Genomic DNA, 23,924 nt, shown 5'->3' with positions numbered 1-23,924 from the left:
TAATTCGATATCCATGAACGTAAGCAGAATAACCTCAAGATAGGAGGGAGGAATTGGTTTGGAATCGAGACCAAATTTGGGTTAAATATTCTTATAATATGTTTTTTTATTTGACCATAGGTAATTCACTTCTGGTCATAAACTTTTTCCAGACTAAAAATTGATTCAAAAACGTCTTTGCAAAAATACTTACATACTATGTATAGCTTTTACCTAGATATATAATATTCTTATGACTATTTTGAGGTTACTAAATGCAAATTAAGTCAATATAGTCCAGCCAGGGAGTGGCTTATATTATACTGATGAGAAATTGTTTGTAACTATTTTACTCCCATCCTCCAAATTCCAAAGTTGTTATACATATGTACCTTTTATGGGGGGAAAAAACCTGAAAATTTCCTCATTGAAGTCATGTCATGCTGATTTGCTCCTCTCTCCAAACTCAAAGGAATGAATTAATCTTGTTTATTCAAACTTTTTCCATTTTTGCATTAGAATTCTACTACGAGTAGATAATCATTTCTTAAGAAAAAAACCTTCCCTCGTCCCTCAAACCATTTTGTTCATTTTCTATATATGTATTAAGCCTTACAAAAACACCTATTGGGGATATAATGTTGGAAAATAAAAAATTAAAGCCTCCAAAGTTCAAGAATTGTTCGGAAAATTTTCATTTCCAGTCAAAACTCGAAATCCATCTCAATTCCCCTGGGGGGGGGGGGGGGTGACGGTTATTTTCTCATTAAGAGGGTAATTTAAAAGGGTTTTGACTAGAAATAATTTTTTACACGCTTCAATTTTTAATTTTATGAGAGAGAGGGTGAATATTTCTGGAGAAAGAGAGGGGGATAGAAAAAAGTTTTTTCTCGAAAAATAAATTTCAAGAAAAAAATTCACAAATTCCAATTATATCATTTTTTCAAAAAAAATCACAGATTACAATTTTTATATTTTTCCAATTTATTGGGGGTGGGGGGAGGCTCCTTAAAGAAACCAACATTGTTTAGAGGCCCACAACATTTTTTTTTTCGAAAAAAGGTATGATTTAGATATAATATATCTACTAAAAAAACCGTTGAAAAATAGGAAAAGAAGCAAAAAGTTGAAACTTAATCGCGGAATTTTTGGATTTAAAAAAAAAATACAGTCTATAATAAAGACGAGAAATTTCATTCAGGCAAATTGTTTATAAATTTAGTGTCACTTTAATGGTTCAATGTCGTATTTCCGTTTCATTTTATTTCTTGCATAAAAGTTTATTGCTACACAATACATCAGATTTTATTTTCATACAGAGGGCAGTTGGTTATAGTAATCAACAATCCAACAACATACAAGATAATTAGTCAGATATTCGTGTACCTATCAAAAGCTTTTCCAAGCTCGAATACACCCATCTCAACCAACTTAACGAGACTGTAGGTACGTATTAATATGATTTATCCGTGCTAGGACTGACCCACATATATCAGTTCACCGCATTTCAAAGTACCTATACCAGAGTACACCGTGAAAAAAAAATACCCGTTGGACGAAATTAATTAAATATTTAATTTGAGTGTTTTTACGCCCATTGCGTCAAAGGTTCTCGATAGTAGTATACATATTCTATACGTATTCGTATGTTAACTGATTAGCGCTGTCCCAAACAAACCATAGGTAGGTACTTCTGTATTGATTATTTTTAATTGAATTTTTCTCAAAGGGTCATCGAATAAGTCCTGAGACGATGAAATGGTTTGGTTGAGAGGAAGATAGGTAGGTATCACTTTATTTACACGTATTCTTCGCACAGGTCGTAGAATGAAAATCAAATTAAAGTGTTGATGATGGATACTTTTTAATAATTCAAAATACATTTCGCAAGTTTTTTCTATACAGGATGGTGAGTATCTTTATACGGGGTGTGATTTATTGGATGAACCAATTGTGATTCGTTTAAATGATATCACTCGCAGAATTGAACCGAAATCGGTTAACTTTTAATAATGCCACAGAAATTATATGATTGATCGAAGTGACGGCTATTTTTCTACTCTGGTGTTCTTTTTTCTTTCATGAATTATTTAAATTAAATAATTTTGTTGGCTTGACTGAGAATCGTGGGTACCTATTTGAAAAAAAAAACAAACAAAAGTGATTTTGTAGCAAGAATCCAACTTGGTCCCAATAGTATATCTGGCTAATAAATGAAATACCTACCTATAAGTAAACAAATGAGTAGGTACCTAATTAACCAGTAATTTTAACTATTTATTAAAAATAAATTTTGTACTCATACGTAGGTATAATATCTCTTTTTGAAAATATTTATTACCTACTTTACGTGGGAATAACATTGATTCCTGTTCCTTTTTTCGGACTCGACAATGGCGTATCTTTGGGTGGCATATTACTCTTCAGATCGTCTCCCGACTTATCTTTCAATGATCCAAAAGCATCATAGAACTGAAAAACATGCCGTCGTTATTTCAGCAGCTTGCAATATTTTTTTATCGAGTGGAAAATGTTGTTAAAATTATACATAATTATACATATGTGGCCTAATACTTTGTTACGAAAATACCTACCTGTAGGATTGAGATGTAATTTTCCTCTGGTTCTGATGGTAAGTAAACACTTATAGAACAATTGTAGTTTTGTCCGGAATCTTCATCATAGTAAGTGCTATCAAAATATTCATAAACTGCGTCCACAGGGAAGTTATCAAACCAAGAGTATGTATCGATGCTATGAATCTGCGTACTATCTCCTGGTTTCTTGATCTCTTTCATTTTATTATTCATTTCATTAAAATTAGAATTGTTTTTCTTTCCCTAGAAAATTTGATAGGACATTTACATTGTGCAACGCTAGTAACCATAAACCCATTTTTTTTATGAGGAAAATTCAATTTAAAAGTAAAATTATTGGTAGGTAGAGGTACAAACGTTCGCTTCGATAGGAATATGAACTTGAGCTATTCCATGAGGATACGAAACAGCTTGTTTACTTGACTCAAATTCAGTATTGTAAAAGCAGACAACCACTTCGAATACAATCCTGTAAGTAGGTATTATAAGTTCATAAAAATGTAATCGCATGTAGCCTAAATTTATTGCAAGGAGAATTTTTTTACGCATGCAGCAGAATTATACCTAATTTCAACTATTATTTTGACACAAAAAAAGATGAGAGAAATTATAAAAAGATCAAGTACCTATACTTACCTACTTTCGTATCAACTGAAATAAAATGAAAAAAATTTTGAACCAAGTTTTAACTTGATCTGATTATTACGTTTTTCTCACGACGTTTCGACTCGCAAGAAAAGCGTAATAATAAATGATCAAGTTAGAATTTAATTTTAGAATTTATTCATTTTATCACAGTTGCTATTATTTTAGAGTACAACAATAAAATACCCCTACTTGAAAATTTATTAGAAAACTTCATTCACGAAAAAAAAGAGGTAAAAATTCCAGAATAATTGGAAAAAATTGAGACACGTGAGCACTTACTTGTTTGCGCAATGTCTCCAGGTGTATCGTATGTATAAAAACTTGTAAAGATTTTCACCAAAAGCATCTCCTCCAGTTACAGTTCCGTCTGTTTCTGAGCCTGGAGTTACTCGAACTATAGACGCACGAGTAATTTCAATGCATAATTTATTTACATCAGAAGTATTACACATTCACACTATGAATTTACTCTTACCTGATGCACCTGTCAGGCTCAATGTCCAAGTTTCGCTTTGGGCTGTGTGAAATGACGCAGCTTCATCATCACATTGTTGGCATGGTGGCGTCTTTGGCTCAGATGTATCAGATTTTTCAGTTTCAGGTGTTTTTTCTCCCTCAGATGGTGTGTTATTGTTGAAAAGATCAAGAATTGATTCTACTGATGTTGTGACTGGTTCTAAGACTAGAAAAATTATAAGCACGTTTTTATTACAGTCGTCTTACGCAATTATAAGTTTGAGAAAATTCGCAATTTGAATTATAAAGTGATTTTATACCTGATGAATGGGGATCTGATTCAGCAAACGAATATTTTGCAGAACCAAGTATTAAAATACAAAATAAAAAATTACTTGAAATGCGCATTTTGCTATGTACTTTGGACGACTAGTTCCAAAACCACAAAGTTTTGTTTTTATTATTTTGTTGTTGCGAAAATATTTCGAAATTCTCACTTTTTTACCTCTAATAATGTTATTCCTTTTATCTAATTCACGTCAGGTAGATGGTTAGGCACATATTTTCTTTATTCGTTGAATACCTTCTTATCATAAATTTTCGCTTAAAAGTTCATGTTTGTTACCATATATATATTTTGGAGTTTTCATTTTTTTATTCAGAAATAAATTATTACCCAATTCCTAAGTAGGAACTTATCTGAAATTTGAACATAAATGCAAAAAAATGTAGCATTTGCGAATAATTTTGCACCATTCTTCGAAACTTCTGGGCTCAGGCCTCAGTTGTCAAATATCAAGGCCGAGGGAAAATCATAACAAATTGAGCTTGCGAATTTTGAGTACCTACTTAGTACCCACTATAATTTTTTTCTGTTCCAATTATTGAATAGGTATATATACTTATAGGTAGATAATTATTCCTTCTTAATGAAAAATTAAGTTCGCGAAAAAATTCCAGTGAGAAGCAACAAAAGTTTAAAAGTTTCAAGTTAAATAAGAACGACCTGGAATTTCCAAAAAAAAAACAACCTCAAAAACAATTAAAAGTGGGAATTTTTGCATTTTGCATTTTTTTCCTTTAATAAATGAGAAAATATTTTGACAATTTTGTAGATTATCGCAATGAAAAATAGAGGGACCGTCTTGAAAATTTTACATTTCAATTTTTCATAATTTTATCAAAGTCATTTTTCATTTTAAAAAATTCTTCGAGAATTAGGTATTTTCGTATGATAGGTAACAAACGACTAAAAATAATATAGTTTTCAAAAAATAAAATTAATGAATACCTAAGTATACCTGCTTACTTTTAGTTTTTATGAACTTAATACTTCATTATACCTATTATAGAAGCGCATAATTATACTTAAAGTATTCCTCGTAGACTCTTCAAGTAAATTTTTTATAGGTAGGTACGTTTTTTCACTTTTTAAAAAATTTGCAGAACGTGCCTTAGGTACCTCTCTTGAACCCCTTCATGTAGAAAACTTGTTCTAGAGGAAGGTTTGCTATTTCCAGCAGTAGATAAATGTATTAACGAACGTGCTAGTATTATTCCAGCCTGAGTTATACGAAGAGTCCAATGACATTTTGATCAGCTTTTGTAGATGCCTAATGCAAACAACAAAATAACAATTCCAAGAAGGTACCTAATAAAAGTTTTTTTTAAAATCATTTGATGTAAATGGGTCTATTGCAGTTTTTGCCGAAGTTAATTTATTGTTATTTTTTAAAGTACAATTTTGCAATCATGCAATTTCTATATAGATAGGTCCCAGTTGCATTTTTTGGTGCATATATGATAAGTCATTTGCGTCATTTCAAAAGATAATGATACATACGTATGACATTGCTGTTAGCTTTCTCATTTCGAAATCAGGTAGATATTAAATTTTCCACCATTTCGCTACACATTTGAAAGATAAATATAATATCAGACTTGATGAATGAAAATCAGGTGTACATACTTCTTGGAAAAAAAATTGTGTAACAGCATTGAAAATGAAAATCGTACTTATTTACTTCATATGAAAAAAAAATGGCGAGCGATAAAAAACATGTGACGAGTTTTAGATTTTCTCGTGTGGCAATTTTAATTTTTCTAGTTTTGGATCCAACAGAACAAAATATATATATTTTTTAAAGGTATATTTGAAAAAGTGAGAATCATTTCTGAGAAATTTATACGTAGGTACCTACTACCTACCTACTGAAAAAGCAAAAATTTTCATAATTTTGAAGTACTTACATACCTATTACCTACTATCACCAATTTTGGAAAGTTTCTTATTTTTATCTTGGGAATTAGATGGTGGTATTTACATTTTTCTCACTAGAAATGCAGGTAGATACATATCTGTATCATTTAAAAAATAACGTCGTTATGACATAGCTACATATTAGGTCAAGAGAGTCCGTAGAAATACGCAATCAACACTAAACTTTGAGGTGCTAAATAAAGTTCATTTTTCATTATAGAAATTCAAGAATAAATTGAAACCGTCTTCAATCGATCATCGAGGTTGAAAGCGTGATTCAAACCAGTTAGTTTTCTAATTTGATAGCGTGAAATTTCGTGGAAGTTGTAATTTCCAGAAATTTTCTAACCGCTTCAAAATTGTTCAAAGGCTCGGAACCATTTTCAAGCTTCCAGCGGATTTCTGCAAAAGTCCCCGGTTTTGAAAAGATAGCCACAGAATTTTACCAAAATGAAATTTAGTCACCATGATTCACCAAAAGTCACGATGGACGAAGTCGATCACATGGTCACTGCTTGGTAAATCTGTCTCTGTCACCAAGAAGTCACCATGCGAGTTAAATATGAATTTTCTATATTTTGGTGACTTTTTGGTAACTGATTCACCATCATTCACCAAGATTCATTAAAAGTCACCATGTACGAAATCGATCACATATGGTCACTGCAAAAGTCACCAAGTACAAAATCAATCACATGATTATGGTCACTGCTTGGTGAATCTGTCAGCTGGAAATCACCAGAGAGTCAATAATATGATTTTTCTATGTTTTGGTATCTACAGGAATTAGTAGTTTTTGGTGACACTTCCAATCAATGTAGACTAAAATATTCAAAATGTACATAAATGTACTTCTGCTAATTATAATTACAAATCTTCTCTAGCGAATTAGGGGGGGAGGGAGAGAAAGGGAAATTCTTTGTCAAGAAACAAAATTATCAATGTAGATTGTGGTCTTGGAAACTATTCTAAAGCCTACACAGAGAATATTTGAATTGGTCAGCTCTTGAAAAATAGCTGCTAACCTATTGAAAATACAAAAAAGAAGAGGCAGCAATAAATTTTGAAAATCAGATACTGGATTTTATTTCGGCTTCCTTTATCGGAATTTTTCTGATTATAAGCAAGCTAGTAAGTAAGTACTTTTATGTTTATTCTGTCAAAATATTACGCAAAAAATAAACAAAATAGGTAACTGATTTTGGGTAGGTATTTTTTTTATTTTTATTTTTCTATACAAAAAAATACCTCTTCTTCGTTTATTTATGATTTATTTGTTTACTTATTTTTTTATTTTTGCGTCAACTTCAAAATCGTAATCATGTTTTTGATGTTTTGCAAAACACGTCATGGACTTATTTGATTTATTATTATACCAGTATTACGTCGTTCTAATTCATAATACTCATCTAGGTACTCGAGTTTACGTCAAAAGATCATAGGAAAAATTTTAAGTCTCCACTTGAACCACCAGTTCTCTATCTTACTTTCAAATTCTATTTAAATTCTGAAATTTACCATAAAAATCGTCAAAAAAGTATGTTTTTTCAGCAAATCTTTTTTTTAAAATTGAGGGAGGGAGGAGGGGAGATTTTTTCACATGTCTGTCTACATATTGGTGAAATATTTCAAAAATGCAAAAAAATATTCATTTTTTAGGTTCCTGCTTTTTGTTTAAAACGGCGCGGCGGTGAAATTTTTTAAATACGAGGATTTCGCTTTTAAAATTATAGCACGAAAAACGGTATTTCTCGACAATGCACTGACAAATGGAGAGGAGGGGGATTTCTCACATGTTTTGTCTACACATTGGTAAAATATCTCAAAAATGTAAAAATTTGCATTTTTTAGGTTTCTGATGGTATTTTTGCAAAAAGTGTAAAACTTGTAATTTTTTTTCTGGAAAATGAAAAAATATGCCAGCCTAATTTTTTGATATGTTATTTTTTACATAAAAAGGGCTAAAACTGCGATTTTTTTCAGAATTTTTACTCGTCGAGATCATGGTTATATTTAAATTTTAAGTTTTTAAATCTTTTTTTTTTGATTTTGAAAGTGGCAACACTGATTTTGACATAATTCGTCGATTACCCTCTCGAAGTACTACAATTTAAACAAAAGTTCAAAATTCTATATCACGTACAACCGGAGCAATTTACAACTGAAATTTTCCATTTTCGGCCATTTTAGAGAACTGTGAAGCCCCACAACTCCACCAAAAAAAAAAATCGAAAAAATGTCCGGTTTGCGTCATTTCTCATCGTTTGATGACTTATACACATGATCTGATTTTGAAAAAAATCAAAGATCTCTCGTGCAAAAATCCGTCGATCTGGCACGAAATGACCCACAAGTAAGTATAGCTGATAAAGTAGGTATAAATTTGACAATTGAAAAAAAAACACAACCTACATAAATAATAGTCATAGAAAATTTACTCGTATCAAGTCTTATCTCTTATAAAACCTAGGTACATAAAGTAGGTGTACAATAGGTAGGTAGTATCTTCACTTGATTGGTATTTAATTTATACATCAGATGCTGGTAACTTTGATCCCTTTTGCTTGTTTCACACTCGATGTTGGTTCATCTTTAGGTGGTATCAGATTATTCAGCTTTTTTCCATTCTCATCAACCATCTCTCCAAATGTTTCGTCGAACTGAAAATATACAAGCCATGAATCCAATTTAATCAAGATATATCTACATAATTATGATAATACACATCGGTAAGTAAATTAATTAGGTATACATAAGTAATTATGAGATCAAGTAAAATGTTTTTATTCGAGGTGCAAGCTATCTAAGTACCTGCTCACGTGACATGTAATTTAGTTTTTTTTCCTTTGGTAAATCGACGGTTGTCGCACAAGAGTATGTTTTTCCGTCATCTACATTAAATAATGAACTTCTAAAAAATGTATACACTGCTCCTGTAGGGAAATTCTTGAACCATGCAAAAGATTTTTCGCTGTCAACTTGTATACTATCTCCTGGTTCTTTAACTTTTTTCAAAGCTGGCATAAATTTATTGAACAGCGGATTATTTTTCTTTCCCTGAAATTTTACAAAAAAAATATAGATATAAACCAAAAACATTAAATAAAATCTGTAGGATGTGAAAAATTACTCCAGCCAATTGGTAATTAGGTGAGTAGGTAGGTAGGTGGATATGTATTGCTAGTACTTACACTGACGTCGACATTGATAAACACTTGGATGATGCCATTTTCATAATTCAAAGAATTCTCAAAGGAATTATAAAGCGTATTATAAAAGAAATCCCGTATCTCGAAGGTGACACTATTTTTAAAAAGTTTTTGCGCATTAAAAATAGTTAACTAAATTTAAATCTTCAAAAAAAAAAAAAGCAGTATAATAGAATTACTTGTTTCCACAAATCTGAAAATTAAATAGAAATTTGTAGAATTTATACAAATCATCACCAAAGACACCTCCAGTTACAGTACCATTTGTGGTTGAAGGGGATATTACTTCAACTGCATTAAAACATTTGAGGTTAGAGAAATATGTACGCGTATAAATTTATTTACATACATAATAATGGGTTTCTCACCAACAAAAGCCAATGACAAAATTTTACCTGATTTCCCAGTTTGCTTCAACATCCATTTTTCTGTTGAGGCGGTGTGAAAACTCAAAGATTTCTCGTATCAATAATTTTCATTTATTATTCATCCATTATTCTTTTAAATTTAAGTATCCTGCAGTTAATTCAGAAGGAAAAAAATGTAGGTATTATTTACTTGGCAATTTTGTTTCAAACGCGAATGAAAACTTCATCGAGCCAAACATCAGAGCACAGAATATTAAGTAATTCGAAACGTGCATATTTGTAACCGAATTTTCTTGATTAAAAAGGTGTAAATCGAGAATCTTGAACGAAAAAAAATCTAGGAATATCTACTTTGCTTAATTCAAGCATCCAAGCAAAAATGTGTGTGTACTGTATATTACTGTAGTTGAAATAAAAAGCATATATTTTTAAATAACGTAGCTTCAGGAATTTTATTCATACTAGCGAATTTAGACTAACCGAATATCTATCTACCTATGTAATGAGTCATAAATCACAGTGGGACGTCAGCAGTTTGAATGTCACACTTTTTGAAAAATTCAACCATGCTCACAAAGGTAGAACGCATACGATGGTAAATAAATATATTCAATTATTAGGCAGACTTACATCATGTTTCACTGATATTTTTCATGATTGACATTATTGAAAATTATCATAACAATATTTATTTTAATATTTTGTAGAAGAAATGCTAGGTAAAGATTTTACGATTTTATACTCGTATAGGTACTTAAGTACTTTAACCATAAAATTTTCAATCAATCAATATTTCTTTATTTCCTAAAAAGATATTTCAAATTACAAAATATCCCCCCCCCCGTGCGCAATGCTAAAGAAAGATGAAATCAGTTGAATATTTTTACTCTCGGCCTGAAGGAAAGGAATCAATTCCTCCCCCCCAGTTCTGGAAAAATTGCACAATTAACTTTTGCTTATGAAAATTTTCATTTTCCAAAAAAATTGTTTTAGGTAGGTTCCTACTTTTAATTAATTAGGGAATAAGTAAGTACATAAATAGGTACCTGGGTAATTCTCAGAAAAAGGGTCGATTTTGATATGCATAATTTTGAAAAACGAAAATCATTTTTTTGGAAAATTTCAAGTTGGAATCATTTGTATATGTGTCCCAGATCCCTTTTCTAGTGTTGGCCTCAATTCAATCCCCCCCACTGTGGACCCCGGCCCCCCTAAAACGGCGATAATTAGAATTAGACCCTCATCGATGTGTAATATGTCGATTGGCATGTTTTCGAGGTCGTAGAATTCGAATCTGGAGTTATTTTTTTTTGTAGAGGTGGAGGGTGAGGCGTGGGGAGGGGGAAAATGTCAAATTTTTCTTATATTATCGTGTAATATGTGGATTTATGTTTTTCAGGCCGCAGAGTTCGAATCTGGACTTATTTTTTTGGTAGGGGTAGAGGTGAAGTGTGGGGAGGGAGAAAATGTAAAATTTTGCTTGTATTATCGTGTAATATGCCGACTAGCGCGATAAAAGTACAGCTGTCTGAAATTTGGCCAAGTCGAAGGACAAATGGGCGCTGGACAAGCCGAAGGACAATCTCAACGTTTTTTCGTTTCTAGCCTTACCTATTGGACATTATTCGATTTTTAACACGTAATAAATGTGTACTTATTATGTAGAATAACTTCCCTTTCTCAATTATCGTTTTTGGCGGGTTCATCAGGGTAAATAAAAAGGCAAGCCGAAGGACACCAATTTTGCGAAATATCATATTTTCAGAGACAAGTACGATCAGAACGAGCTGTAATGTAGTTTTTAAAAAGAACGGTGCGGGGTAACATTTCTATGAGAACAGTGAACCAGTGCAGCCACTCACCAGAAAAAAATGTTGGATTGGGAAGCTACCAAAAATAATTGAAAATTGCTCGAAAATTTGCGCAAAAAGTGTGTGACAGTTTTCAAATGTGAATTGTGAGCTTCCTATAGACTTATTGCAATTGCAATTTGCACAATAAGAGACCTTCATGTTCTATGATAATGAGAATGTGTCAATTTTTCCAAAAAAAAATGAAGTTCATGACACTTTATAACATTCATTTTTAAAAACATGATGTGTGACAGCCAAGTCGAAGGACATTTGGGGTATAAAATCAAATGTACACCAATGAAAGGAGGGTCTAAAAACCTCAATACCATGTGTGAAATGTGTGCGGGGTCATTCTTGAATGGACCAAAAAAAAAAAAAAAAAAAATTCATGCTAAAACCGTTGAGAAATTTGCCATGTACACGAATTTTACCTTTTTGTGAGAATTACCCACCTACATAATTCCATGAAATTAAAAAAAAATTAAAAGTAACTAGGTCCCTAATTTTTTAGCACGAAATCGAGATAAAAATGTACCTACCTACTTTAAGATCTATACCTACCTCGTGTACAGCAAAGTTCTACTCGTACAGTGCATTTGCATCTAAATTCAAAACCCTTCTCAAAGTTTAAAAATGATTGAGAATCTTTAAAAAGTAGGTAGGTATAATTTTTTTTTTTTTACATAACTCTGGGACTTAGGCTATACGTAGGATTCAAGAATTTGATATGTTTTTACCTTACGAAATTAAATCTGGTAGTTCAAGAAGGTTGGCTCGTGAGTGAAATATTGCAATGAATGGAAAACAATATTGGGTATAATGTTGAAATTTGAGACAACTCACACTGTTAGAGTGCATGAAAGGACAACTATACCAGTAGAGAGGTTACATATTCGTAGTTAGCAGGTACCTATGGTATAAATTTATCGCCGTGTGTCTCTTGATGATAATTTGTAATGTCATAATATTGAGATCGCACAAAGGAAAAAGATAAGGGCTATACAATTTTCAACTTATTGTTCTATTTCTAGATAACACTATAGTTTACAACATGGACATTAAGTACCTACCTAAACAGATAAAAATTGTTGACTTTTTTGGAATGAGCTGTGTGCTTCTTTTTATAAATTTTTTCTCATCCATGATAGACTTTGCATGATTTACTTATACAGTGCAATTTTTGGTACGGGTTTGGATGCGATTTTAGACCGTGACAAAAAAGGACGTCATAACAATAAGCATACTTAGACACTTTCATGGCAGAAAAGTCATTACCACGACTAAATTTGTGAATCTCCAACAGTAAAGAACTAAGGTAGGTACCTAGACTGAGAAATTGTTCAAACAACAAGATAATGTGTCGAACGACGATCAATAAAAAAAGTCACAACACGTTTTATCACTTGAAACTGACATAATATAAGACCATGTACATACAACACACTTTTTCCGTGAAAAAAGAGACATTTTACCAACAAAAATAAACGTTGAAAAAATTATTAAAATTACTCGTATACTAAAAAAATGACCAAGTAGGTAAGTAAGTATGTAAAAAATAAACTGAGCACAAACATTTTCTAGGCATTTGAGAGATGACTTTTCCCCCTTTTTTTTGACCTATTGGAATAGATTTCGCTTATTGACGATTGATGAGGGAAACTTCTTTTTATGGTTCAACTCTTGCTAGATTTTGTTTCATTTCACTCAAACTGCATTCATTCTGGGATTTTATTTAGAAATTCTTTGTTGATCATGCAGTTTTTGAAAAATATTTTTTGTAATTTTTGCAATACCTATTCCTTTCCTATTTGATGATATTTGTCCAATTTTTCATGATGTCTGCAGTTTTTTTAATGCTGATCAAGAATTTTTGAGTCATTTCCCAAAATGATATTCTGTTCAATCGACTGTTTATTTTCCATCAATTGTAATCCAATTTTGATTCCAGTAATAGGTACTTATTTGATAAGCTTTTAGTGATTTCATTTTCAAAATGAGTGTAATGTAATTTCACAAGCTTTTCTCTTTTTGAAAGAAACTAATTTTTGAGAATTCAGCCCCCCCTCCCTTCAAATATTCCATGTCGGCGGCGAGATATGTTCTGTTGTGATTGAAATCTATTTAGGCGTGTTTAGTGCTCAGCTCATCTCATTACCTAAACAATACACTTTCTTAGTTGTTCTCATTATTCATACTCTACATACTTACTATCGGGCTCTATCTGGCGTGTAACTATATCATTGTTTGTCTTTGTTCGACTTCTATGAATGTAAAAATGCTTGTCCTGCTGACGCCCTTTTTTTTGTAGTGCAAAAATTACTTACTTCCCGTTTTTTTTTTCAATTTGGGTACCTACCTACATATTTTTATTTTTGAATATCTACCCACCTAAATGGTACACTTTCAATATTGCAAAATAAGAAGAATGTTTGTAGAATTTTTCTTCCTTTATGAAATCCGATACATTATTTTTCAATTCAAAGATCCAGCTAAAATTGAAAAATTTTCAGGTCAGGTCTGCACGACCTCCATCCATTTGAGAAAACATCTAAAGAATCACACTATTTGAGCAAACCAAAATCACCATCTTTATTAATAATTGCACTAAATTCAACATGAATTAGTTGACGATACAAATACTCGTATAAAGTATCTATTATTTTATCTATTTGTACTTCAATAAGAGAATTGTTTTTCAATGGTATCTCCGCAAGCCCATTTTTCTTCTTCTAGGTACCTATAGGGCTCAATTTCTTTTTTGAGAATTTATTTCTCAAGATCGGCAACATTCATTCATCTACATCAATAACTTTTATATTCCATCCAAAACCTACGAGAGATTTTGGAATATCTAACAATGGTGGATTGTTCAAGGGTCTCTTTGAAATATCAACCAGTGATCCGAATGTGCTGAGGTACTGCAAAAGCAATCAATAGAAGGTACTGAAGTTTTCTAAATAAACTAAGTAGGTACTTACACGGAAAAAAAAATTATGGATAATTTTTACTATTTCATACAGTAACCGGATCCCATTCAAAAATATTGCGATTTTTACTATGAGATTAGTAAATTTTACTATGAGATTAGTAAATTTTACTATGAGAGTAATAAATTTTACCTAATTCTATAGGTAAAATGTATTTTTTGGCTGAGTAAAAATCACTATTATTTTTGGATTGGGTCCGGTTACTATACTAAAATAGTAATTTTTATTGTTTTTTTTTTTCAGTGTATAAGAGGTACATAAACTCGACTACTTCGAAAGAACCTACATACCTGTCGACAAGATATGAAATTCAGCAGAGGTTTCAATGGTAACTTGACAGTGGTAGCACAAGGATAGCTTTTTCCCGTATCTTTGTCAAAATACATACTTTTAAAATACACGTATGTCACTTCAGGAGGAAAATGCTGTATCCAATTAAATGTAGGCCCACTTTCTATACATGTGATTTTTCCTGGATTACTTTTGATTTGATTAAACGCTTTTTCAAATTTAGTAAACAATGGATTGTCAATTAGTCCCTGAAAGTGTTGATGATAATAAGTAGGTTCACAATATTTTTAAAAAAGGGGATAAATTTACGAATTTTAGCAATAAGTCTAGGGAAAACAATTGAAAATACCAACGTTGGCAAAAACAGGAGTACAAATTTGAACTATACCATCAGGATAATTTAGTGCGTTTTTATAAGACTCGTACTTTTTGTTGAAAAAAATATCTCCTACTTGTAATGTGAATCTGTTGAAATAATAGATAAGTAGGCATGTAAAAAAAATATTTGAACACGCAGCTTATTTAATAAAAATTATTCAATTTCGATATCTAGTACTTGTATGTGAAATAATCGGTTTTCCAAAAATATGCCAGTTTATAGAATTGATAAACTTCGTCACCAAAAATACCACCTGTTAATGTGCCATTTGTTGTTGGTGGACCAAAAGCTTCAACTAAAAATTCGGTTCTTAGTGTTAATAATTATTCCTATAAAACAGAATAGTTCAAAATATGTTTACCCGCGTTTCCTGTATATTTTAATGAAAATTTTTCATTTTTAGCTGCGTGAAAACTGATGGAATTCTCCTCACATTCTTTACAGATCAGCGAAGAAGGATAAATTGCTGAAAAAAATATCGATTAAGGTAAATTTTCGTTGAATTTAAATTAAACTCAGTAGGTAAGATGTAAATTTATTACGAGCGAATTATTCACCTGAAACTTCGTTGAATGGTATATTTAAGTAAAAAGTTAGTAGAAATGTCAATATTACTCGTGAAATGTACATTTTACTCGATGAAAGTAACAGAACTGCCTTTATAAAATGCAGTTTTTGCTACCGTTCTCGTGATTGTAAAAGTTAAGTTTGCAAGGAAAACATATTTCAAAAGTATATTTAAGTTATGATTATAGAAATCACATAAATTTCAAGTCGGAGTCGGACCAATGTTCATAATTGTGCAGAAAGCACATATTTCAAGTGCGGAAATTTTAGAGAGAAAGAAAAAAAGGAAATAACCTATAGTGATAATATTTCGGGGTGTCGTAAACTGGTCTCGTCAATTTCAATAACTCTTGAATGCTTTCTTACAATTTTTCATCAATTAGGGGACAGACTTCATCGTTTTCTAGAGGTGCCAAAAATTGAAGGGCTTATGATGAATTTGAGTTTAATTTTCTTGTTCTTTTTGACTGAGCAATTAAGTAGGTGTAGGAAATAAAATTCGACATTTTCCCCAACTCAATTTTTTATGGAGTGGGAGATAACACTTCCTGAAGGTAATTTTCGAGTCTCGACGGCTCTTATCGATCACTTTCTCCTTGTTTATTTCTACAATAAATTTATTCCTTCAAACGTGGTGTATGCAATTTATCCTACATACGAGAGAGGTAGGTATCTCCAGTATCGAAAAAAATCCAGTCAGACACAGCTAAATGGAAAGAGCATTCAAAAACACATTCGATTATGGGGGATTCCAGATCATGAAGATTTTTACATTGTTAAGGCAATTGAAGATCATCAATTCATCATATGTATTTATTTATTGATTAGTCAGGTACCTAAGTATCTATACGAGTATCTAATCTGTTCATGATTTTATTAGAGTTTACAAAGGCAAGTACATCACAATAATTTTTTTTTAATACATATATTATTTTGAAGTAATTATATGTACTTAAGACATGAACCTTTTTCAAAAAATTAAAAAAATAATCAGAGCTTACAGAACAAAAAAAATGTTATTTTTATAAAAATTTGAAAATCCTCGTGATCCTTTCTTTTTTCTAGAATTAATTTAATTTCGAATGTGTTAGTCATCTACTTATCCCTTTATGTGGATAAGTATTATATTTATTCCAATGCCTACGAAAGATCTTGGAAATGCTAGGGGTGGTGGATCATTCAAGGGTCTTTTTGAAGAATCAACCAATGATCCGAATGTGCTGAGGTACTGTAAAAATGATTAAATAAGGAAAACGTGTTACCAACTCATTTTGTTTAATGAATTACGAGTACCTATGTTTTTAGCAACTACTCGTACCTATGCTTCTAAAAAGTTGTTTTGTATATTTACCTGTCGACTGGATATGAAATTCAGCGAAGGTACTATCGGTAACATAATAGTTGTTGCATAAGGACAACTTTTTCCAGAATCTTCGTCAAAATATCTACTTTTATAATGCACGTATATAACTCCTGGAAAAAAATTCATTATCCAACTGTACGTAGATTCACTTATGATATCAGTGGTTTTTCCGGGCTTATTCTTGATTTTATTGAACGCTTCTTCAAATTTATAGTACAGCGGATTGTCAATTAATGCCTAGAAATAGGTACCTATCTAATTAAAAAATAGAAAAACATTTTAGCCTACCTTGGTATTATTGGCTGTGGGTGAAAAATAAAAAATATACCAACGTTGGCAAAAACAGGAACACAAACTTGAACTATGCCGTCAGGGTGATAAAATGCCTTCTGATAAGACCCATATTTTCTATTGAAAAAAATATCTTCCACATGTAACGTGAATCTGTTGGAGAAAATATTTTTAAAAAGTGCGGAATAACTACCTAGCACAATAATGTAGACTCCAAATATGCCAAATAAAAGATTTTTTGATGTACCTACTTGTGTGTAGAATTATTGGTTACCCAATAATATACCAGTTTATGGAATTGATAGACATCTAGGCTTAAAAAACCGTGCGTTATGGTGCCATTGGCTTTGTGTGGACCTAAGGCTTCAACTGAAATTTAAAAATATTTCGCAAATTGATAGGTACCTATACGTTATTTCCTTTTTTAATCCATGTAGGTAAATAGTATATAGGTGAAGTAAGTGTACACCTATTGATGTGAGCATCTGTTTTGCTTAGGTATATTTCATAGCTGAAATAATTCTAAAATGCTTATAGTGATACTGATTCTGCAAGTGATCTGTAAAATCAGTGTTTCCGGTCCATTTTTTAGATGCTAAAAAATGAAAGAATGCTCAGCTACTTATTTGAAATTGGAAGCTCACAATTGGGTGCTAATCTTTATACTTAGTTCAAATTTTTACCCGATTTTCCTGTAAATTTCATTGAAAATGTTTCGTCTGTGGCAGCGAAGAAGTTGACCGATGCTGAATGAGAAAAAGGTCAGATCAATTTTTTGTTATAGTATTATAGGTAGGCACATCAATACAATATAACTTGTCTGGAAAATTTCATTAAGAATGATAATATTCACCTGAAACCCATCTGAGTGGCATGGTCAAGTAAAAAGCTAACAAAAATGTCAACAATATTCGATCACAGTACATTTTACTTGTTGAATATTACAAAGCTTCGCTGAATAAAGACTACTTTGCTAGAAATATACACATACGAATTTTTTTTGTTGGGTATCGATCGTTTTCGCAATCGTAAAATATTATGTCAGAGAAACACATATTTTCAAGTTTTAAAAACTCATGTTAAGGTATAGACATCACCTACCTATCTATAGGTACTTAGTTATTTTTCGTATGGAAATTTTAAGGAGAAAGAAAACAGTAACCTAGAGATAATTTTTTATGGTACCTTGCCTATCTATTCTGTAAAAGTAGCCTGATCACTTCAACAAATGGCGGATAATACTTAGGTAGGAACTCATTCACTCATTTTTTTTCGGTAAATTTGTCACTCGAGATTTTAGAAATTGTCTAATATTTTTAGGGGAAAATTTGTTTGCACAACTTCATTTTTTCAAGGAATTGGGTTCAAAAACTTCCTCCTGTATTGCTCATTAACTTTTCAACTGGTTTAACATTATTTTAGATACAAATTTATTCCTTCGACGCTTGATATATGCAGCTTATCGTACACTGGTAATGAATGCGTGATTTGTTAATGCGAGTATCCATTTTTTTCCAACTCGAAGAATACGTGCGTTAATGAATATCAGCCAATCTACTTAGTTAGGTACTTATTATCTAATGTACACAAGCCTAATTTTTTCAATGAAAATGAGTGTTTTTTAAAATAGAATTTTGAAAATATAGATTTTGAATCATGCAAAAAAAAATCCCACTCATACAGAATACTACATCTATGTAGGTACCTATGTACTTCACATTTTATTCAAAAGAACATCAGCCAAATAATATCATTTTTGCGGAGCAGAGGAAGTGATTATAATGGATGAAAATTTTAAAAGTGCTCACATTCACAAGCCAAATTTTTGAAATTTACGTAAGTAAATTTAAAATTTTGTTATCATTGTTTTCAAAACAACGTGACTTGTTAGTCCTTGAAAATAACAATATAACTAACGGTTGATAATCGCATTCAGGCAAATGTCAACGCTGATAGCCCGTGACATATTTTTCATTTCCAAATTTAAAGCTGTTGACTGGTATCATCTTTAGACGACAGCTCTTTTACATTGTTTTTGTCCTTTATTACACGTGTAGGTTTAGGTATCTACTATCTATCTGCATGTGGATATGTCATATGGAATGGAAATTTACGAAGTTATGCTGCAATTCTACACACGAGGTCATAATCTGATATAAAATTTTACATGTAGGAGGAGGAGGAGGAGGAGGAGGAGGAGGCATACGTGGTGCATAAAAGTGCATTACGTATGATATAATTACTGTACACCTACCTACAATGTATGTTCAATTTCACCAATTTTATTTTAAATCTTCTTAATGATCATATCTAATTTATGTTTGAATTTTTCAAAATCGCGTCGATACAAGGCTTATGCAACTGACCCACAGATACCCAAATACCTACCTATTTTATATTTCTTTTGTGTGGTGCAGAAAATTTATTGTCCAGGTTGCATATTTTTAAAAAAAAATTTTAAAAAAAGCAAGCTCTATCTTTTTGTGAAAAAATTATTGTACTTAATTTATATACCTACTTATTCCTCTCTTCCCTCACAACAAAAACTCAAAACTTCAAATAAGTAGGTACATATAATTATTTTTGTTCCCATATAAACGAAAAATATTGGATCTTGATCAAAACTCTGATCTGATCAGATCTGGTAAGAACAAATTGGACCTCGAGAATGTCCCAATAATATTGATCAGATTTAATCCGATCTGATCAGTGATCAGATATAATCATTTTTCGCTGATCGCATTCAAATAATGCTTATGATAACTCCTATCGCTATGGCAGCAAGTGACTTCGGAAGTTCATAAGCTGGAAGATTATTCGTAAGTTTCCCAAATACATTTTCCAATGATCCAAATGAGTTTAAAAACTGAAACCAGAACTACAGCATTAGTATACCAACCAACCTATAGTCTTATGAATGCAGCACTTTTAAAGTTCTTATACGAAGCAGCAAGATGTTAAATCGAATATATTTTCCAATAATAAATTTTACCTGCTGACGAGATATATAGTTTGAATGTTTGATTAGAGGTGCCAGTATTTTTATAGCACAAGGATATTTTTTTCCAGTGTCTTCGTCCAAATATTCGCTTTTATAATACGAGTAAGCTGTAGATGGAGGAAAATTAGCTAACCAGCTCCAAGATAGCCGACTATGGATATGTGTGGATTTTCCAGGATGCTTGATTTCGTGAAGTTTTTTCTCGAACCCGATAAATTGTGGATTGTCTACGAGTGCCTGAGAATTTAATTTGCATCTTAAGTATATTAGTATAAGGTTTTGCCACCGACAAAAAAAACTGAATTTATTTATTTAGTGAATATACAAATATACTAACGTCAGCAAAAACAGGATAATTTACTTCAAGTATACCATCCGAATAGCGCAACGCATTTTTATACGATTCGTATTTTGAATTGAAATAAATAACCCTTACTTGTAAGAGGCATCTATTTATTAAAAATAATCGGTATCAGTTTAAGCTCAAGTGCAATAGTTCAAAATTTATGAGAAACTTGGATACATACGTTTTTATAAAATTAGGAGTTTTCCAATGATAAATTAGCTTATAGAATTTATATAATTCTTTTCCAAAAATACCACCAGTCGCTGAAGCATTTGTTGCCACTGAGCCTGAAAGTTCGACTGAAATTTAAGAGTTTTAGATGTATAGAAAATAAGTTTTTTATTCTAGGTGTGCGATATGTTTCAATATTCTTGAAAGAAAACTGAATTTGTAGGTACCTACTTGATTTTCCTGTGTATTTGAGTAAAAATGTTTCATCTGATACGGCGTGAAAATTGGCAAATTTTTCATTGCACCCTTTGCAGATGTTTTGAGCTAAACAAAAATCAGATTCGTTGAAAGCTTCAACTGAAATAGATAGCCTATTAGAGGACTTGAATTGCCATCTCTACCTGATATCGAACACGATGGCCCGTTCCAGCTTAAAATTATAAAACATGATAAAATTAAACGTGATAAGTACATCTTGGTCAATAAGCAAATAGATATTGAACTTAAGATTCCATGCATTGATGGAGTATATATTTTTGCATTATCAAATTCGTCACTTAGTAAGACATAAAAATTAATTACTTATGAACATGTTTGAAAGCTGTTTCCAGACAAAAAGGACATTTTATGGATACACGTGAAAAAAATGAGTGATAATTTGTGATTGATTGCATAAGTGACTTAAGATTCATAAAATAAAAAAAGTACATATGTACATACATACAACCTACCTAGTTATTATTATGGTTACCTTTAGGGGAACAAATGTTGCTGACTCATCAGCCCATTTTCAAAATGAAATTGAAGGAGTAGGTAGATATTGATTCACAAGTTTGATGTAAACTTCGAAATTATCTGAGTGCGATTAGGTATTCCAGTTTTACATTTTTTTCAATGAAATGTAATTCAAGATTTCAACATTTAAAAATAGGTAGGTACATAAGTATGTTACCCTAAACAGTGCGAAAAATATTCAAAATTCTCTCATTTCATTTTTTTTTTTTACAAAGTGGTATCTGACAATATATAATACCTATATATATAAATTTAATCCGCGATTTCTTTTTAGACACCTCTATTTAGGTAGGAGAATTTTATAGTAGGTACTTAAGGTATCAAAGTGAATAATTTCAAAAAATTTGTGCAATGCTTGTAGGTAAGGTACTATGTACAAATATTATTGATGAATTCACTCCATCACTCGATACATTATGGACAACGAAATTGATTGATGAAAAAGTTTATTATCCATCCATTTGCTATTTCATTTTGATAGGTGATTCAGGCTGGTAAGTTTATCACGCAAATTCCTTTTTCTTTTTTAACTCGCGATGAATGTTGAATGTCAGGTACCGGATTGCTCAAAGGTTTCCCTGAACAGTTCACCAACGAACCAAATGTGTGTTTGAACTGAAATTGACGATTAAAAAAATAAAGTACTTACATAGAAAGTAAATTCCCATTTCTGTAGGTATAAAATATATTTCATTGTCCTACCTGTTCATGAGACACGAAGTTTACTAGACGGTTTAATGGTAACTCGATGGTAATCGTATTAAAATACGTTTTACCACTTTCTTCATCAAAATGAGATGATCCTGAATATAAACTGTAAACATCCTTATAAGTAAAATGTTCATACCAAAGGTACGTAACTCCTCCATTAATCAAAGCCTGATCATCCGGTTTCTTGATTTTTTCTCCCATTTGTTTCTCAAATTCCCAATATAATGGGTTGTAAATATGGCCCTGAAAAATTATTCATATTTTAAATTGAAGGACTAAGTACCTACCTAAGTTAAAAAAACAAAAAAAAACAAAAAAAAACAGCAGAATATTTATAAAGACGAGTGAAGAAATAACCTAAAACCTACATTGGTTTCAATTGGAATAAAAACATCAATGACACCATTTGGATAATGTAAAGCATTTTTGAAACTGCCATATTTTATATTGAAATAATATAACCTCGATTCTAAAACCGATCTGTTTAGAAAAAAAATTGAAATGAGAATCGATTAGCACAATAAAATACGAGTATCATAGGCAGATACAGATACAGAATCAGAATGACATTTCAAGTAGGTACCTAGGTATTTATGATGACTTACCCGTTATTACAGTTTCCTGAACTCAAACCATCCTGCCAGTACCACCGACATTTATGAAATCTATAGATATTTTCTCCTAAGAGACCTCCAGTTAAAGCACCAACAGTTTTAGGTGTGATAAGATCAAGATCAACTACAGTGGTTCAAACAATACGAGTGCATTTGTTTTTGCTTTTGTTTTTTTTAAACAGTAAGTAATTAATTTTAATTTGTGATCGTTACTTACGTGATCGTCCGGTATGTTTTAGTACAAATACTTCGTCGAATGGTGTTAAAAATGTCAATGGTTTCTTAGGTGCATTGAAACTTTTACTTTTATCAAACAACGAATGTTCAGAAGCTAAATAAGTTTTGTTATGATCTAGAATTTCATGGAAAATATAAATGTATGTATTACTGAAGTAATAGATACTCACCTGAGACGAATTTTAAGAATATTAATCCTTCAAGTTTGAGAAATAAAAGGCTCAAAAAAATTATTCGAATTGTACAATACATGACGATTATTTTATTCTCTTTCACTAGCATACTCGTGTTTATGCATTTCATCAGTTTTTTGCTTCATATTTATGTCACCCATTTACTTACCCATACTCATATCTATCTATCCATCTCATTTCTGTGTCACTAATGCTACTTAAGTCTTATTATTGGACAGGTGATGGGTTGTAATTCATCTCACAGTTGGATACCATACTTCAAGAGCAGTGGCTGTTGGTTTCATTGTAGGTATTTACGTAGGTAGTACCTACCTACATTCACTTACCTATCTTTATATTTACTTAGTCGGTCGTTTGAGTGTTTCGGTGAAAAAATACTTCCGTTTACTAATTTTCAAGTAGGTTCTCTAATTTTTTAAAATCGTGTACTTACACAGAAAGAAGTAGTTCTATGTAGTTTAAAATACACATTTTTAAGGATCCTTACCAAAAACAACAAAAAAACAAACAAAGAAAAACAAAACTATAAAATTATGAAAATTAACAACTGGTTAGCTGCAGCACTGGGGATCTTCTATTTTGACATATCCAGTCACCATCGAATTTG

At 31.4% G+C, this 23,924-nt stretch overlaps 4 protein-coding genes across 8 annotated transcripts; all 4 read right to left on the bottom strand.

Annotated features, from left to right (window-relative positions):
• Positions 1-1,826: 1,826 nt before the first annotated feature.
• LOC135848709 (uncharacterized) lies at positions 1,827-4,160 on the bottom strand. 2 transcript variants are annotated; one of them, XM_065368675.1, is made up of 7 exons: positions 4,001-4,160; positions 3,700-3,906; positions 3,504-3,618; positions 2,934-3,045; positions 2,574-2,819; positions 2,321-2,451; positions 1,827-2,113 (listed from the first exon to the last, which is right to left on the bottom strand). In XM_065368675.1, exons 1-6 carry the CDS (start codon positions 4,086-4,088, stop codon positions 2,326-2,328), a joined length of 894 nt encoding a protein of 297 aa, XP_065224747.1. In that variant the 5' UTR covers positions 4,089-4,160; the 3' UTR covers positions 1,827-2,113; positions 2,321-2,325. The 2 variants fall into 2 exon arrangements, with proteins under 2 accessions (XP_065224747.1, XP_065224748.1); XM_065368676.1 differs by having other exon boundaries at positions 2,325-2,451.
• Positions 4,161-8,357: 4,197 nt separating this feature from the next.
• LOC135847947 (uncharacterized) lies at positions 8,358-12,239 on the bottom strand. 2 transcript variants are annotated; one of them, XM_065367688.1, is made up of 6 exons: positions 12,108-12,239; positions 9,545-9,665; positions 9,329-9,440; positions 9,132-9,243; positions 8,752-8,997; positions 8,358-8,600 (listed from the first exon to the last, which is right to left on the bottom strand). In XM_065367688.1, the coding sequence occupies exons 2-6, from the start codon at positions 9,567-9,569 to the stop codon at positions 8,475-8,477; spliced, it is 621 nt and encodes a 206-aa protein (XP_065223760.1). In that variant the 5' UTR covers positions 9,570-9,665; positions 12,108-12,239; the 3' UTR covers positions 8,358-8,474. The 2 variants fall into 2 exon arrangements, with proteins under 2 accessions (XP_065223760.1, XP_065223761.1); XM_065367689.1 differs by lacking the exon at positions 12,108-12,239 and having other exon boundaries at positions 9,545-10,293.
• Positions 12,240-13,943: 1,704 nt separating this feature from the next.
• On the bottom strand, positions 13,944-16,132 carry LOC135847862 (uncharacterized). Its single transcript, XM_065367591.1, has 6 exons — positions 15,585-16,132; positions 15,389-15,493; positions 15,205-15,322; positions 15,002-15,113; positions 14,648-14,896; positions 13,944-14,288 (listed from the first exon to the last, which is right to left on the bottom strand). The coding sequence occupies exons 1-6, from the start codon at positions 15,655-15,657 to the stop codon at positions 14,160-14,162; spliced, it is 786 nt and encodes a 261-aa protein (XP_065223663.1). The 5' UTR covers positions 15,658-16,132; the 3' UTR covers positions 13,944-14,159.
• A 299-nt stretch (positions 16,133-16,431) lies between these two features.
• On the bottom strand, positions 16,432-23,655 carry LOC135846932 (uncharacterized). Of its 3 annotated transcripts, none has more exons than XR_010559046.1 (16): positions 23,294-23,468; positions 23,104-23,217; positions 22,878-23,010; positions 22,641-22,752; positions 22,264-22,515; positions 21,168-22,176; positions 20,998-21,090; positions 20,777-20,894; positions 20,587-20,698; positions 20,241-20,486; positions 18,102-20,114; positions 17,932-17,994; positions 17,500-17,617; positions 17,290-17,401; positions 16,946-17,194; positions 16,432-16,822 (listed from the first exon to the last, which is right to left on the bottom strand). XR_010559046.1 is itself a non-coding variant. In XM_065366295.1 (16 exons), the coding sequence occupies exons 11-16, from the start codon at positions 18,172-18,174 to the stop codon at positions 16,694-16,696; spliced, it is 744 nt and encodes a 247-aa protein (XP_065222367.1). In that variant the 5' UTR covers positions 18,175-20,114; positions 20,241-20,486; positions 20,587-20,698; positions 20,777-20,894; positions 20,998-21,090; positions 21,168-22,176; positions 22,264-22,515; positions 22,641-22,752; positions 22,878-23,010; positions 23,104-23,217; positions 23,294-23,655; the 3' UTR covers positions 16,433-16,693. The 3 variants fall into 3 exon arrangements, 2 of the variants coding, with proteins under 2 accessions (XP_065222367.1, XP_065222366.1); XM_065366295.1 differs by having other exon boundaries at positions 16,433-16,822; positions 23,294-23,655; XM_065366294.1 differs by lacking the exons at positions 16,432-16,822; positions 16,946-17,194; positions 17,290-17,401; ... (5 more) ...; positions 20,777-20,894; positions 20,998-21,090 and having other exon boundaries at positions 21,264-22,176; positions 23,294-23,447.
• Positions 23,656-23,924: the final 269 nt, after the last annotated feature.

This window comes from Planococcus citri, chromosome 5 (genome assembly GCF_950023065.1).
Source record: "Planococcus citri chromosome 5, ihPlaCitr1.1, whole genome shotgun sequence".
NCBI classification, from domain to species: Eukaryota; Metazoa; Arthropoda; class Insecta; order Hemiptera; family Pseudococcidae; genus Planococcus; species Planococcus citri.
This window is presented reverse-complemented; position numbering and strand designations above follow the sequence as displayed.